This window comes from Bactrocera tryoni, chromosome 5 (assembly GCF_016617805.1).
Source record: "Bactrocera tryoni isolate S06 chromosome 5, CSIRO_BtryS06_freeze2, whole genome shotgun sequence".
NCBI lineage: Eukaryota > Metazoa > Arthropoda > Insecta > Diptera > Tephritidae > Bactrocera > Bactrocera tryoni.
In genome coordinates, this window is record NC_052503.1 from 80853418 (window position 1) to 80870313 (window position 16896).

General features: G+C 32.5%; 1 protein-coding gene across 3 annotated transcripts; it reads right to left on the reverse strand.

The window, feature by feature from the left end:
• Positions 1–4202: 4202 nt before the first annotated feature.
• LOC120777939 lies at positions 4203–15865 on the reverse strand. Of its 3 annotated transcripts, none has more exons than XM_040109540.1 (6): positions 15558–15865; positions 14269–14436; positions 8136–8490; positions 7780–7939; positions 6971–7098; positions 4203–5583 (listed from the first exon to the last, which is right to left on the reverse strand). In XM_040109540.1, the coding sequence occupies exons 3-6, from the start codon at positions 8451–8453 to the stop codon at positions 4642–4644; spliced, it is 1548 nt and encodes a 515-aa protein (XP_039965474.1). In that variant the 5' UTR covers positions 8454–8490; positions 14269–14436; positions 15558–15865; the 3' UTR covers positions 4203–4641. The 3 variants fall into 3 exon arrangements, with proteins under 3 accessions (XP_039965474.1, XP_039965473.1, XP_039965472.1); XM_040109539.1 differs by having other exon boundaries at positions 15261–15865; XM_040109538.1 differs by lacking the exon at positions 15558–15865 and having other exon boundaries at positions 14269–15199.
• Between the last annotated feature and the right edge of the window lie 1031 nt (positions 15866–16896).

The window sequence follows — 16896 nt, forward strand, 5'->3', positions numbered from 1 at the left end:
TGATCGTATGCAAGAGTGAGTTAAATATATGAAAAAATATATATAGTTACATGATATAACTAAATTGTAAAAAAGCTTTGTTTTTGCGGCAAACTGAAATGGTTAGTAGTTAATTACAAAATTTTTTTGTTGAAATTTCGAAAATTGCTTGGAAAATTAGTTATTTTGCTAGTTAAAAAAATGTTTTTTGATTTTTTAAATATTTTATATATTTAAAATTTTTTATACTTTTTTTGTATTTTGTGTGACTTTTTTTTTAACAATTTAACAAAAAGTATATATATGCAATTAAAGCTTTAAAGTAAAAATGTAAAATTATATAAAAATTACCACAACATACCTATAATCGAAATTGAACAATTGTGAAATTATACTTAGAAACATGTAAGCCCTTCAAAGGCCGCTAGAATCAACCGAAACCAAAAAGTACCCAAACTCAAAAACAAAAAAAAATTTGAATTAATACACTAAGCTTAGTTTAGCGTGTAGTCTTAGCTGGTAAACACATACCAACCTAGTTATCTATGCGTTATGTATGTGATTGTATGAATACATATTTATATATGAGTGTGTGTAGTAGTGAGCACTGTTAAATATATTTTCAGTGCTTTGACATTCCTACTTTGTTAACAAATTATTTTTCACAAAAAAACAAACAGCAGTTTTTGTAACAAAAATGCAACTCAAATAAATGAAATTTAAAAATATTTGTTATACTTAAAATAAAACTGAAGATTCTCTGTTTTTGTATATTCTGCAAGCATGTAAAATACCACGTTGACAAGAAGCTAGTAGTTAAAGAGTATTTAGCAATATTGTAAAATGTTTGTGATTTTTTGTGAAAAGCTTCAAAAGTTCTTTTGTAAATTTTACAGTTTTATAATGTAGCCTACTTTCCCAGGATCAAAAGGATAATAACCACACTTAGATGTGATTTGTGTACTTTGTGTGTAGAAATTGTTACCTGCTTTGTAATAATATAAAAAATATTAAAATAAAACGAAAAAATTTAAACAAAAAATATAAAAAGTAGACATACTTATATATAGTAAATTATTGAACAAACGTTTGCAAAACAAAAACAAAAAAATAAATAAATTAAATTAAATTAATTGAAGAAAGCGAAAAAGTATTTTAAGAAATTTATTTTAATTTTAATTAATTTAATTAATTAATTAATTTTTTTTGTTAACTAATTAATTTTAAATCGATTAATTTTAATTTTAATATAAAAAAATTACAACTCATATAATTTTGTGATTAATTATTAATTAGAATATAGTTATAATGTATATACTAAGTTTATACATTTTTTTTTATTTTAAATTCAATTTTTTGGTATAATTTTTAAATGAGAAATAATATGGCAATTTATACCGTTTTTTTTAATTTTTTCGCTTTTAGTGAAATGATTAAATTAGGTTTTTTAATAAAATGGGAAAATATTTAGCTGAACTTAATAAAAAATAATTAAAGCAAATAATTTTATTGCATCTTATTTATTTATTACCTTTTAAAAAAATATTTGTTGAAAGATTTGATTGATATTTTTTCTCGCTAATTCTTAAAATTTTCATAAATAACACTGATATTTGTTATTTAATTTACTCAATTGGCGACTTTTTTATGAGCCCCCAAAATCTCTAACACTCATTCTCGCCCTAATTAATTCAATTAGTATTATTCAATTAAGTACTGTGTGAATAACCACGGCTCAACCAAGCTCTTGGTTTGAAAATCGGCATCATTAAGTACTTTAATTGAGTCAATTAGTTAATTAATTGGCTCAATTAGCAACTTTTTTTTTTGAAACTCTCAATCTCTAACATTCATTTCCCGCCTTAGTTAAGTCAATTAGTTTGAAAATAGGAATCATTTGTTTTAATTGAGTCAATTAGTTAAAAAGTTTTTATTGTAATAAAACTAAAAACAAAAAAATATATAATTTAATATTTTAATTTTATTAACATTTTTTTAAGTTTTCAAACTCAATCTCTGAAAAAGACGACGAGAGCTGTAAGCTTCTGTGTTATCAGCTTCATAACATAGACTTCATTATTCATTGCTGAGTATCAGATGAAGTATACGTCTAGGCGTACCATCTATCAATCATCTCAACTAGTATAAATAATAGCTTTCTGACTTCTGTGAGTGCGTAATATTTAATTTAAATTTAAAATCTTTGATTTTATATATTTGTTTATATAATATAATAATATTTATTTTATTTTTTAAGCAAATATTAAATATTTTAACAGAAAATATTTATCCAAAAATTACAAAGTCATACTTCAAACAGGTATCACGACAGCACTTTGTATAAAAAATAATAATGATCCGCATTAAAGCAAAATTTGAATTATATTAATGCAAAAATAAAACAAAAATTTGAAATTTCGAGACAATTCACCATTAAGTTGCCACCTCAGACATTTCAAAACTGTAACGAAACAACTCACAGGAAACATTTAAAAAGTACTATTATACTTAAATAAGCAAGTTATAAAATGATATACTCTTATGAATAAACGAAATTAAATTGTAAATATGATATAAAAGCATTGCAACATCTTTCCAAACACACACAAACATAGAGCTATTTATATATACCCTTCAGTTATTGCCAACTGCAGCTATCTACATAGCTTTAATAGATATTTTCACATTTCCAAAACCTTCGTACATACCAGCTTTGTATTTGTACTACTTACATAAGCATATACATATACATAAGTAGTATATTTACATATATGAAAATATACGAGTACTGTTATGTAAATACAAAAAACATGTTTATATTGTATGCGTTTTTGAGTTCCGCGTTAATTATATTATAATTAAAAAAAAAGAAGATGAATTATAAAAATGTATGCAGAGTAAGCAACAAATATTGCAATAATTATATACGTCAATATTTATGGAGAATTATTGTATTATAATCAAGTACTATTACCAAAGAGAACCAAATAATAACAATAATTATATATAATATATTGATGATAACAACAAAGAACAAGAAAACAACAACAAATGTAACAATAAATATTATTATGCGCATATTTGAGAAAATGTTAAAATGAACACCGTTCGTTGCACTTATTACGAAGAAAAGGTTTTCTATCACGTGAGTACTTTATACTCGTATTCTATGCTCCAGTATATAGGCCCTAAATACCTCCAGGGGGTGCGTAAATTTAATAAAATCTGAATTTTTGTAAGCTGAGTTGATTGGCTATATAGAAAAATTTCTCGCTGTGTCCTTAAATTGCAGCTTTTTAGCTTAGAAACTCTTCTAGCTCGCTGAACAAAGCGCAGCGGTGAGCTTTCACGCGAAAAATTTTTTGGTTTTAGATTTGACTAAAGAAGTTTTCTATGTATTTAAAAGCTTAGATGGAAGCTTTCAACCAAAAGTTGAAATGGGCTTTGGGTTTGACTAAAGAAAAGCTCAGACAAAAGCTTTCAACCAAAATTTGCAATGGTTTGTGGCTTGACTGAAGTATACTAACTGAAATAATCGTCGAATGAGGGTACATTTTGAAAAGCTTCAAATAAAGCTTGCAAGCTTTTTGCAAAATATAACACATGAAAAATAGGCAAATTTCATGACATATTATATACTACCACTATAAACATAAATATATCAGAGTCTTGTATAAAATTTACTGCTCTAAAAATTGGTTTCGTATCATTTTTCAATTAAGTTGGCATTTATGAGATATTCATGATCAAATGGTTAGGTTTACGAAAACCTCGTAAGAAACGATGTTGTGAAGCATTCAATTTCCTAAAAAATCTATCAAACGAGTTATTTGTTTCAAGGAGTTGGAAATAAAAAATGAATTTTTCTATCTGATCACAAGAAAAAATAAGAAATTGGAAGGCGGAGGACCTTCTCTTTACAATCAGGAGCTCATATTTGGAAAGACTTTTTCAAGTAAGCTTTTCAAATATATATCTCGAAGGGAGAAAAGCACTCTAGACAGGCTACTACAGCTTGGTGACAGGTTGACAATTGACAAATTCGTGACAAGTTATCATTACTCGGTGACAGGTTGACAATCAGCTGATGCAACGTGATTTGTCAACACATTGCAAATATGCTTTGACTCTGTATTAACTGATGATTTTCTTCCTTACTCAATTTATGCTTTAACAGAAACATGCAATATTTTATTAAATATTTCATTAACTTTTATTTCAACTTAAGCAAAATCAGTTCACAATACTTAAAACTACTTTTTTATTATATATTTAGTAACAAGTAGTATCTTGGTTTGATAATATTTTGATTTAATACTAATATTGTCGGCATGTTAGTAGCACTTTTTTTGTAAAATTAGTTGAACGTATAATAAAAATATGCCACTTTTACTTTAGAATATGTGTAAAAAGAAGCGAGTCCTTACTTTTTTTAATTAGGCACAATCGGTGTTACCATATTTTCTTAAAAAACTTGGCAGTATGTGAAAAATTTCAACTTGTTTTAAAATATGCTTAAAATTAAATTTTATAACAATTAAGAATTACTTTTTTTAAAGGAGTGTTTAAGCAACTCGGATTTCAATTTGACATTTCTACACAGTGTACGATGGCGAACTGTCAAAACAGTAACCAACTTAGACTCGCATTTCTTGCTCAAATCTATACCAACATACTGGCATTGTTGTCACAGAACTCATAAATATTATCAACAAATTGCATTTCCGCATTGGCATCGCTCCTCGGCGGTTGCAGTTTATGCTGCACTTCTTCCACCAATTTGGGCATGAGCGGTATGCCACAATCGTTTGCGCTCTCCGCGCTACTTAAAGCCATGCGCTTGAGGTTATTCACAATCGATATGTCCTGCTTGATTTCCTGCTTCAACTCGCGCAATTCCTGCTCCGTTTGTATGATTTGCTCGGCATACTGCTCGACATTGCGTTGTATTTGGCCAATCGAGATTTCCAGTTGTTGATCCGCCTTGGCGTACAACTCGTTGTGCAGCTTATGAAGTTGGCACTTGTGTGTCAAACGCTGTGTGAGTTCGTATTCACGTTTGTAGAGCGTATCGATTTCGTTGGTCTTCTGCGCCAACTTGTGACGCAGGGAATGCCGGAAGGGCGCATCTTTGCGTCGGCGTATACAGTTGTTTGTCACTTCGTGTATTTGATTTGGCAGTTTTTCGCGTGGTTGCTGATTTTTGCGCTTCGGTGTTTTGTTGCCGCGTCGTTTGCGACGCATGGACACGCGCGTCTCGGATAGGCTGTAGAGCTTTCTTTTTAACATCTCAGCTTTTGTAATGGGATCGTGCATATTGTAAGCGGATTGTAAAGGATTGCTGGTTTTCGGTGACGCCGATGAATTGTCATATTTTTTGTCGGGTAATAGAACGAAGATGATTTCATCGGGGCTTTCTTCCTCTTTGATTGGCAAAAGTACATTTTGTTGCTTGTTTATAGCAGGTGGCAGCATTTTTTGATTTCGTTTCGGGAATTTCAATAGTTTGGCAAAATACTTTCGTAAAGTCTGGAACCAGTTAGTGCTTGGTTTTGGTGGCGGTGGCTCTGCGACATCTTTGTGGTGCTTGAGGCTAAGCCGGATCTGCGAAGTAAGAAATACAGATATTCTTATATGTGATAGATAGATCGTTTTATTATCTTATTGAAAGAAGAAGATAATAAAAATTGAACTACATGTTCTCACTAGCTGTAGCCTCAAGCAACTTCTAAAGTATATGTATATTTATATATACTATATATAAAACCCACAACGGAAACGTCGGAAACTGTGCAGTCGATGAGCTCGCTTGAAAGAGCAACTTTACCTAAATCCTAACAGAATGGGTCGGACGATAAGAGTATGGGCTTCGGATGTGCTCAGTAAGTGTTCATCAGCAACCAGCACTTGTGGGGTTGCGAAAGCCATCTGGCCCAGAGTGGAACGTAGTTCTCAGCAAGGTTCACATGGTCGCAATGATAGGTGTCCTAACTGGACATTGTTCCATTGGCACTCAAACTATGAGGCTAAAGTTTTTGGAGGACGTTGCAGAGAGAAAAATGAGTTGGAAACATCTAGACATTTTCTCCTTCACTGTCCAGCTATCGCCAGACTAAGGTTGAAGCATCTTCGTTACCATAATTTCTGTGGTCAACAAACTTGTGACTGGCTCTGGGTGCTTTGTAGATATACGACAGTCTTTTTGATATGTACTTTGGAGTCCTGGACATCACAACGTACGAGCGTCTCTAGCAGTCCAAGTGTAATGATTAGTGTTCTCACGAGTATCAGCCTATTGGATAAACCTTACCTGACCAATGAGATCTATTGGTATACCGTCACATATATTCACCCGATATAGGTATGACTAAAATGGAAATTATGTTGGATGTGGTTTCTTGAAACCATAAGGAATCTTTTTTGATCGGTATTATATATTATATGGAAGGAATAGTATAAGGTATATGTCACTATTCCAAAATCGGTTGAAAAACACCGTTATTACCGAAATTTTGAAAATCTAAGTTAATTCTTCGGTGGGTCCTTGAAACCTAAACAGTCTCGTTTAATAGGGACCTTAAAAAATATTATAGGAATATAATTGTTTTAGTGCCAAGTAGTTTACCAGTTCAGAATATCTCACATATATGTAGATACATATATATATGATAAATTGATTAACGGTAAAACACCTAAACAAAGCTAACAATGTCCGAGGCATTGCCTTATGCGTTTTTGTTGTTAATTTTATGACGCGTATATTCCTTTTATATACGCAGTTTTGCGTGTGGCGCCAATATTTTCTTACCACTCAAGCGCGCCAGCGTTATATAATCACAGTTTATGAACAGGTAACAACATGGCAGAACTAAAAGCGGGCGGTCTAACAACGCGCAAATATATAAAATGATATATGTACATATAAATTCATGTTTGTTATATATGCTTTTCGAAAAAATAACCCGCAAATATTGGTGTATAAGTGAATTACCTCATTGTGCACACGACTCCAGGCCTTCCAAACGGGCAAAATTGCCATATTGCCATCGTAGCTGCGCTCGATACCGCGCCAACTTTCCGTTATAACATAATCGTTGTAGTCACGCGATGCTGCGCCAGCTATTCGCACATTGTTTACACATACATACATGCATATGTATACAAATATATGAATGAGCACGCCAATAGCGGGTGTCAGGGAGGTGACAGGTGGGTGCCAGGCGGCGTTGGGTGGCAAGTCGCAACCCCACAAATCGCGTCCGTCCGAACGGAAGCATAGTCCATGTGTATAACAGTAAAACAACAAGCAGGTAGCCGCAGAGTCGAGACACGCCAGAGTTGCCGGGTGTTGCCAAAAGTGTAGGTGTTGTAGGTTGGTGGTAAAACAATGCCAAAAAATACAAGAAATCATTAGTAATTAGTATATAGTATTTAGTATGTGTATATATGTACATATATTTAGATATATATTTATACATATATTTCAGTGTATATATTTTTATATTTCATTGCTATCATGTTGATATATGAGAATGCACGCAGTTCGTCTAAATATTTGCATTTCGAAATCAAAATACTTATTATTAAACAACGTACATAATAATGCTAGAGAGAGAGAGAGAGAGAGAGAGAGAGTGTGAGTGATAGTATAGAGTAGGCATATAAGACCCTCTGAATCTACTGCGCTCCCCCGCTTTCTCGTTGTATGACACACACCCACACAAATAACCCACAAACCAGTATAACTTGCTTAATAGTCTTACAAATAGCCGCGGTTTTGTTTTTATTAACTTGACTTACATTTGTTACGATTAGCAAAATAATCGTGATTGCCGCCATTACGGATTTCGTCATCAATCAAAGCTTTAATAATGTCATTGCAGGTGGTGCGCTTATTTACGCCGGACACGTAACGTGGTTCCTCTCCCAGCCAAATGGGTATCTCCTTGTGGCCTTGCTCCTAGGAGTGACGATAGAGTCAAAGAGGGAGAGTTAGGGAGAGGGAGAAAGTGAGAGAAAAAGATTTATTTTGTTTAGATATAAAATATGCTGTATTTGCGTAAGAAAAAAATGTGCCTATGAAAGCTTTCAAAAAGCTCTGCAATATATCATACTTAAATCTCACTGAGATCCAGTTCAATTTTAATCTAACTCACCTCAGTGCTATTAACACCACTCAAAGATATCGTACGACTCCGGCTGCTCTTCGTGCTGCAGCTACTCGCTGCATAATTTCCGCGATGACGACCCTTCGTGTATTTTCGATATTTATGAAATTCTTTAACAATTGAATTTTTATTGTCATTATTATTGTTGTTGTTATCCGCTTGTTTCAATTGCTGTTTAAGGGCAGTGTTTTGATTTTTCAAAGGCAAGATCGGGCTATAACTGCTCAGTTCGTCGGGTTCTTTTAGCAATGAGGGACACTCATCCAAATTGTCGTAGATGAGTGTGGAGTTCTGTTGGGCAGCCATAAGGAGGGGATTTGGTTGAGTGTGCTCAAAAAAGCACCTGAAAATGGAATTATAGTAAGAATGAGTTTGAAAATGTCAATGTGGATGATAATTGTTAAAATATTAAACAGCGTATGAAATTCATCAATAACCGAACCAGTTCTCTTTGTTATTAGGGGTGAAAGCTAAAATTTTCGAATATTAAAGCTTCTTATGATTTCGAATTATACCCACATTTTGATGCTGTAAGCTCTCTGTGATATAAAGTGCATTGTCCCGAAAAGTTTAATACATCTCATATATTCTTGAAAGCTATCAAAATTAGATGAAAGTTCTTATAACTGCAGGATATGCAAGATTTTTCGAAGTTTTAATAACTCTGTCCATTTTGTTACTTCATTGCTAAATATGCTTAAATTTTTTGTAGGTGAAAGCTCTTTGAGCATACATTTATTTATAATTTTGCATTTATAGGTAATAGTTTCTATCTCACATATGTCTGTTGTCACAAGCTGCATGAAGAATGCTTTAAGAATTTCAAATCAGTTTATTTAAAGCGCCCCGAAAGCTTTTTCTATGTGAAAGCTTATTTGAGCACATAATTAAAACACTTTGTATTTTTTTTTTAAACTTTGCCCCCTAAATTCTTAACAAATGTAAGTCTGGTTTCTTTCGGTATTAAGCCAATTCATTATTTTCGACTATTTAAAGATCACTGCTATTTGTCATATGTCAAAATGTATCAGCTTTCATTCATTTTGTTTATGAAAGCTCCATTAGCTTGTGAAATAAGTTAGAGTACTTCCGATTTTTTTACTGCACATGCCACTTTGCCATTATAGGTACATATTACATTCACTACTCACACATTTATAAACCCGCTTGTTATTACTCATACTCTTTCTACAAATTTAATAAGCTTGTCATAGAATTGATGAAAGCTTTTCTTGGAAAACAAAGTAACGCAAATAATCAAAAACCACAACAAAGCATTATAAATGGAAAACTCATAAAATTGTTGTTACGAATTCGTTTTGTTACACGAATTGCATACAATGTGCCTGCGTTACCTCAGAATAACGGTAACGTTTTATAAAATGTAGAATATGCGGTGGTGGCTGGTTGCTGGTTGCAGTGGCGTTGGCATTTGACGTCGCTTTGGTAGTCTAACGATCAATTTAGATTTGTTGCCAGCGATAAAATAAATTATCCCTGTACATTAAAGCCACCTCATACTAACGCTGGCACCTGTGCATACCAATTTACATATGTATATGTATAACTGTACACATTTATTTATGTTTTTTGTAGAGTGAATTCGTTGGCTAGAAGTTGTGTGCAGCTACCCTCAGGTCCCTCAGGTAAAGAAAGGCGCAGAAAGGTGCTGATGTCAGGGTAGGGTACATATTTGGTAGTTGAAAAGCCGTCTCAGCTCAAACGCGTTCACCTGCGCTGACGTGCAAATATGCCATGCACGGAATTTCCGTGACTTGTACGTACCGGAGCCCGTAAAACATATTTTCATATGTTTGGTGCCTATTTTGCATTTAGCAACTTCACTCCATTGCATGCGCGTTCTTGTATATATTGTACTATATGCATGTAATCAGAGTGCTTTATTACGAAAATGTTTGGGTAGTTTTCGAGACAAAAAAATATATACACTGACAAAAGCAACACCAAAATTACAACGTTAATACAGGGGCACTTAAAAAATGGAAAAGTATAGAGTAATGTTATAGCGTAATTGTAGTTGCTGTGGTGAAATTCGTGTTTGGGGAATTCTAAGTTACCGTTAGTTAAGTGGAATTAAATTTTCTGCATTGAAATGAAATTTTCTTAGTGCGACCATGAGTGAAGCTGTGAGTGAGGTATATGCAACTTAACAGCGTTTCTCACTTTCATGTTTTGCTAAGTTCAATTTTCGATGAATTTTGTATATCTATGTACATAGCCGAAAGAAACTGATGGATGAGCTGAAACTAATGTTTTCTATACCAGCCTAGTATCGGTGAAGAGAAGCCACTTCTTATTCCTTTAATTTCTCCATCTTAATGGTTGAGATCACATCAATGCCGCTTGTGAAAAAAGTAGAGATCGCATATTTTTGGAGTTAAAAAGTTAGATACTTACTGAACCAGAGGGAATAGAAGAAGAAAAAATGCAAGCTCGATCAAATTTATATTCTAGATTTTCTAGATACTAGAGGAAATCTTGACTGAGAAAGCTTTTGTTTGTCTTAGTACTACCCGAGCAGTACTTGCTTCCATAAATTCTGGAGCGTTAAAGAATTTGGGCGAAAGTTGAAGTTGATCCGGAAAATAGTTTCTGAGATATGAGCGTTTAACTTTAGTGTAATCGGCTGATAGTACTTTTCGTTTTTCAAGTTTCTCAAATTCACACGACCTTCTTATAAGTATTTATAAGGTTATGATCGAATAAATAATATTTCTAATACTAATTTCGATTTTTTGAGCCAATCTGAAATGTAAATTTTTTTACAAAAAACTACTTTTTCTGGTCATTCGTGCATTACCTGTAGTCATGTATAATAATATTATATTTGTTTTTTGGCTTTTGGATTAGATATAATTTTAGGCAGAAAAATATTCGCCATAGTCAGATAGATATTCTTAAAATTTGCTTCTGGAGATCGGCTACGGAAACAAGAAAATTCTCTTTAAACATTCGAAAAAAATGAAAGAAGAGAGTTTCTTCTGACGTATAAGTGGATATAACCCCATAAGTTTCGGAAAGTCTATTGCTTAAGAAGGCCTCATGTTCATCCGAAACTTACGCTAAGCAGTTTATTCTCACAATTCTTCTGCTATTGATATTTGTAGTCCAATACATATTTATAGTCGAAATATTGAGTAATAGTTTGGAGAGTAGTATCACATGCGAGCAGGGTGGGCATAAGTATCGACGATACATGCAGAAAAGTAGGCATGAGAGAGATGCTAGGAAACCTCTTATTACCTCAGTCCAACACTATCTAGAACTCGCCTAGAAGAGTACTATTTTCGAGAGGTTTTTTCAGCCTTCTCTTTTTGTAATGATGAGATTGCTATGTCTAAACAACGGATACTGGTGAAAGGCTGTTTACTCATAAGGAGATGTCAAAGTAAACACAGAGTTTATGGAACACTCCATGATAAACTCTTGACAGTTGTTCATAAACACTCATCAACGACAAATTTTCATTATCTTTTTCAATTAAACACAAATGGAATATGCATAAAAGTATTGACATATATTACAGGTGAACAGTACTAATTATCCAGCGAAAATAAATGCCCAAATATGCATATTTCGTGTGATTTACTAGCGATTTGTATACGTTTTCCATTTGACATTCATTCATATGAATTATGATTATATAATTACATTGCAAAGCTGATTTTATATGCAAATCTGCTGAGTACCGTTAGGTGGAAGAATGAATGATGTCCTGACAACATACATGTGTATAGATCGCGGTTAATGCACGATGCAAGTGGCTATTAGGGTTAAGTAATTGGTAGTAAAAATAGTGAGCAAGTCCAAATAGAAAAAATAGTATGGAATTCAAATTCCTATATTTTATATTGGAAGCTAATATAAAATACATACATACAAATGTTTATTGTTTGATTTATTTTATCATATAATTCATATTTCAGCTTGCGTTTGCGTCTAACTCTAATATCCTGTATATGTAAATGTGTGTTAGACCCGCCAAATATTAATAGAAATTCCATAATTGTGATGTATGTGTGAAAAATAAATAAAGACATTTTCAAATCAATAAAACATACCAACAAAAGGGTATATTAAGGGTTTAATTACTGTCAATCGAAGACGCTCCAACTGTCATTTGTGTTATTCACAGAGCGCCTATATAATCGCGTGTTGCCTTACAATAAAAATTGCCTCTGGCTGAATCATCGCTTTTATGACTAAACTGCTGAATGTAGGTTTGTAAATATGTAAATATGTAACATTTGGTAGCGATGAGAGTGGTTCAAATTAAAGAATATATGAAATAAAAGTTCAAATTTTTGTTGACAATTTTAAGTCCTGATTACGAGTTTGAGTTCAAAAACTTTCCATCAGAGACAGCTATGTTTGTCATTTTCATTCATTCCAAAAAATACTGTAATCGAGCCAGATCGAAAATTATTTGATCGAGCATCAACTCTATTTTATAGAATATAGCTAAACTACTGAGCGGCATTTCAATGATTCTTGGCAGCTATTGAACGTATTTCTGAGAGACGGCAGGAGAAAATAAATAAATAAAGATTGAAAGATATACATTATATAAGATTGTTTGGACTAATTCACTGTGAGCTATAGAACAAGGTATTATTCTACGAACTTTTTGTAGTACAAGCTTCGAGTTACTTATATTATTGTGAGCTAAAAGGAACCGAATTAGTTACTGTCTTAGTATCTCTAATATAGATCGTAGTTATTCAGTATTATATACGATTAAAGTTCCCTTAATATTTGCCAGGACTACGTTTCAAATAGTCAGTATCTCTAATATACATAGATGGTAGTAATTTTATTTTACAGACTTTTAACATTCTATTAACATTAGGCAGAAACTTCGTGAGTACGTTTCGAAATATATATAAATAATGTCAAAAGATTTGCAGTATGATCGGCACACTTAGCTTTGGCACCCAAAGAACCACAGAGTATTGTAAAAGTCAACTGTGAATTCTCCCAGTGCCAAGGATTAGCATGCGATTTTTTATTTAAAAAAATAACACCTTATATTTATGCAGCAGAAGAAGCATGTAAGTTTTTTTTTTTTTTAATATCGAGCAGGAGTTTTACAGAGGTAATAAGTGAAAATCTCTTTTATTATTTAATTCATATTTTATTGGAAATATGTTTGAAATTTGTTTTTAAAATTTTTTAAAATATTTTTATATTTTTTTATTATATTTTTGAATATTTGTCTTTTATTAAATTTTTTTTAATATGTTTTAATAATAATAAATTTCTACTGAACTATTTTTTTGAAATTTTTTTAAAATATTTTTGAATATTTCATTGCTATTAAACATTTTGAGCAAATATCTAATATTGTTTTATTATATTTTTGAATATTTTTCTTTTATTAAAAATTTTGTGAATATGTTTTAATAAAAAGAAATTTCTACTGAAATATATTCTTGAATATTTTTTGTAAATTTTTTTAAAGATATTTTTGAATATTTCAGTGCTTTTAAAAATTTTTGGAATATATTTTTTAGACAGAAATTTGTTCTGAAAAATTTATTTAAATATTTTTATAGTTTTTTATTATATTTTTGAATATTTCTCATTTAAAATTTTTTTTGAATTTGATTTAATAAAAAGATATTTCTACTGAAAATATTGTAAAAATTTCTACTGAAATATTTTTTATTAAAATTGTTTTAAAGATAGTTTTTCATTGCCATACAATTTTTTTTTGAATATTTTTAATAAAAAGAAATTTGTTCTGAAATATTTTTTTTTAATTTGTTTATTAAATATTTTTCTAAAAGATAGTTTTGAAAATTTTACTTTTATTAAAAGATATTTTTAAAATATTTTTTTTTTTTTTTATCGAAAATCGCTTTTTAAAATATGTTTGAATATTTCATTTATAACATTTTTTTTTGATATATAAAAAGAAATTATTTTTAAATGTATTTCTACTAAAAATATATTTTTTTAAATAGTTTTGAATATTTCAAGTTTTTTGAAATATTTTTTTTTTGAAATAGTGTTGAATATTTCATTGTTTTTAAATTTTTATTTTTTACTAAAAAAAAATTCACTAGTGCTATATTTATTTGCTTATGCCAAAACTTACCCAAAAAATAGTATGAACCCAAGAATGCGCTCGTCCACAGCTTTTTATTATATAATGTATGTATTTAAAAATGTATGCCGTCTTCAAAAACCAATTGTAATAAATAAAAAAGTTGTCTGCCCGTACTGGTAATATTTCACACTGCCACTTCGCCACAAATATGAGCCACTGCTTCAACACAAAATGATAATAAATTTTACTTAAAACATGAACAGCGAAAAGAAAGCAAAATTAAAACAAAACTGTTGATCGTTGAACGTTGCGTTGGAGGCGCAGGACTACATGTTAGCCCTGCGAGCGTATGCGTTAAACTGACTAACTGAATTCGAAATGCATGACCCGGCTAGGCTAGACCGACTCGCTGGCTGGCTAACTGCTAGCACTGTGACTACAGCGCGAACGAGGGAGGATTTTCGTTTCCTCTGCAGTCGCGCCGCCGTTTTCTTCGCTAGTTTTGTATTTTGTTGTTGGTTGCATGAGTTTGTACGGCCAATTAGACAAGAACGGAACGCGCTGGCAATGAAACAGTGCTACTTTATATATGCGCGTAGTTGTAGTTGTGCCAGGAATCGGAACAGAATTTGAGCCGCTAACCGGAAGCGGACGAACGTTAGCGCTAGAAAGCAAGCAGTCAGGCGCGGAAGCAAGGTGTAAGGTAAGCAAAAAACAAAAAAGGAAGAAAGGCAGTCAAATAAAAAATCATGTATTTGTTGTTATAAGTATTTTTGTTGCTGTTGTTATTATTTCAGCAGCACGTTAATGTTGTGTGTGTAATTTCCGTTGACGTCGCGGCAGCGAGCAAAAAATTCTAACGTTCGTTTGGAGTTATAGTAAAATGCATGGCTGTATATGTATGTATATGCATATAGGTAGCTATATAGGTGTGTATATATGTATGCAAGTGTATATACAGTTAATACAAGTATGTATATATGACATGTAAGTGTGTATATGTGCAATGTTAGATTTGCTGCTATTGGTCTGTGACTTACTTTCAGCCAGCGCCGTCCGCTGCACCTGAACAGGATCGGTGAAATTCTGAATTTTTCGCTCAATTTTCTTATTATCAGCGCTTTCGCACTGAGCGTTTAAAGCAGCGCTGTCGGCAATGACATATGAGTGGGTGTGGCGTTGGCTTATCGCTGCCACTATGACTTCCGTTACTACTCATATATAGCGCTATATATGTATATGAATTGGATATGCCACTACAGCCACGAAATATGCCTACATTTTGGCCGCCTATAACGGTAATTCAAATGTTTTCGCTTTTTTACTATTTTTCGTACAATTTTTCTCCATCGGCAATTCGTGCAGCAGTTGGTATTTTGTATGTATATGTGCGGCGTTTTGATTTGGCTTTTCGGTAACTAAGACTACGCGAAGTTAATAATGACTGCGTGTCGGATTGGTGGCGCCTAACTAATTTCCCAACTTGCAAACGAAAAATCGAATATTTCACATACAACAACTAACGAAAAACTAAAGTCGAATAAATGCGCAATAACAAAAACAACAAAGCAGCACGAAATTATAGCGAAAAGTGCCGGCGCTAACGACAAAGACGAGAAACAACGACGAAACGAAACGCACTGTATCCTTGGCGACGAGTGACTAACTGAATTTTTATTTGCTAGCACAAAAACTGGAATAAAAAGCGCAAAATTACAAAGAAGGAAAACAAAAACAACAAAAACAACAAGAAAACGATAAAACAACAACAACAAGAAATGATAACAACAACAAAAAGAAAGACAACAGTAATAACAACAACGACAAGAAAAGCAGAAAAAACAACAACAACAAGAGAAATCAACAACAACACCAAAAAACAAAAAGAACACTAACGAAATAATAAAAAAAAATTAAAATAACAACAACAAAAACTGGGCGCATTATCCCTTGCCACTGTCAGCGAACCAACACGTTAAAGGCGCGCACACACATACATATGTATAAAAATATTCATATATACAAATATCATATATTAAACACAAGAGTGTGCGCTGCTGTATGTAAATTAAGGTTAGCGCTGTTGTTGTAATGACTAAAAAGCAGTAGAAAACGAAGAAGCAAAAGCCAATGTTATTATAGTTAGCGGCTAACAAAGCGCTAGCGGTCAGCAAGTGCGAGGGTGCACCAACACAAATACAAGAATACACAAACACACGGATACACATGCAAAAATATATAAATTGACGAAAAAACGCGGGCAACGAACGCATTGGCCGACACACACATAATAACAAACAAACAAAATTACATACAAACACACATTAACACATTGACATATACACATTATATTTATATATACACCATTTATTTGATCAGAGGTTGCGCCAACAATCGCACAAATATTGGTTGAGAAAACGTATGCCATTGTGGCATGCGGCATGTGGCATGAGCGAGTGACAACATGCAATCCTGCTACCAACGTGGCGCTATGCTGTTTTTGTTATTATTGTTTTTTGTAGTGTTTGTTGTTGCTGCTGCTGATGTCGGTGATAGCGCCGGTGCTGGTGGTGGTGGTGGCAATAGTCGTTGCACTGATAGTGCCAGCTCAGGCAATTATACCAACACTGCCACTGCTGGTTGTTGTTGACTGGTGGTAGTGGCGTAATTGCTGGA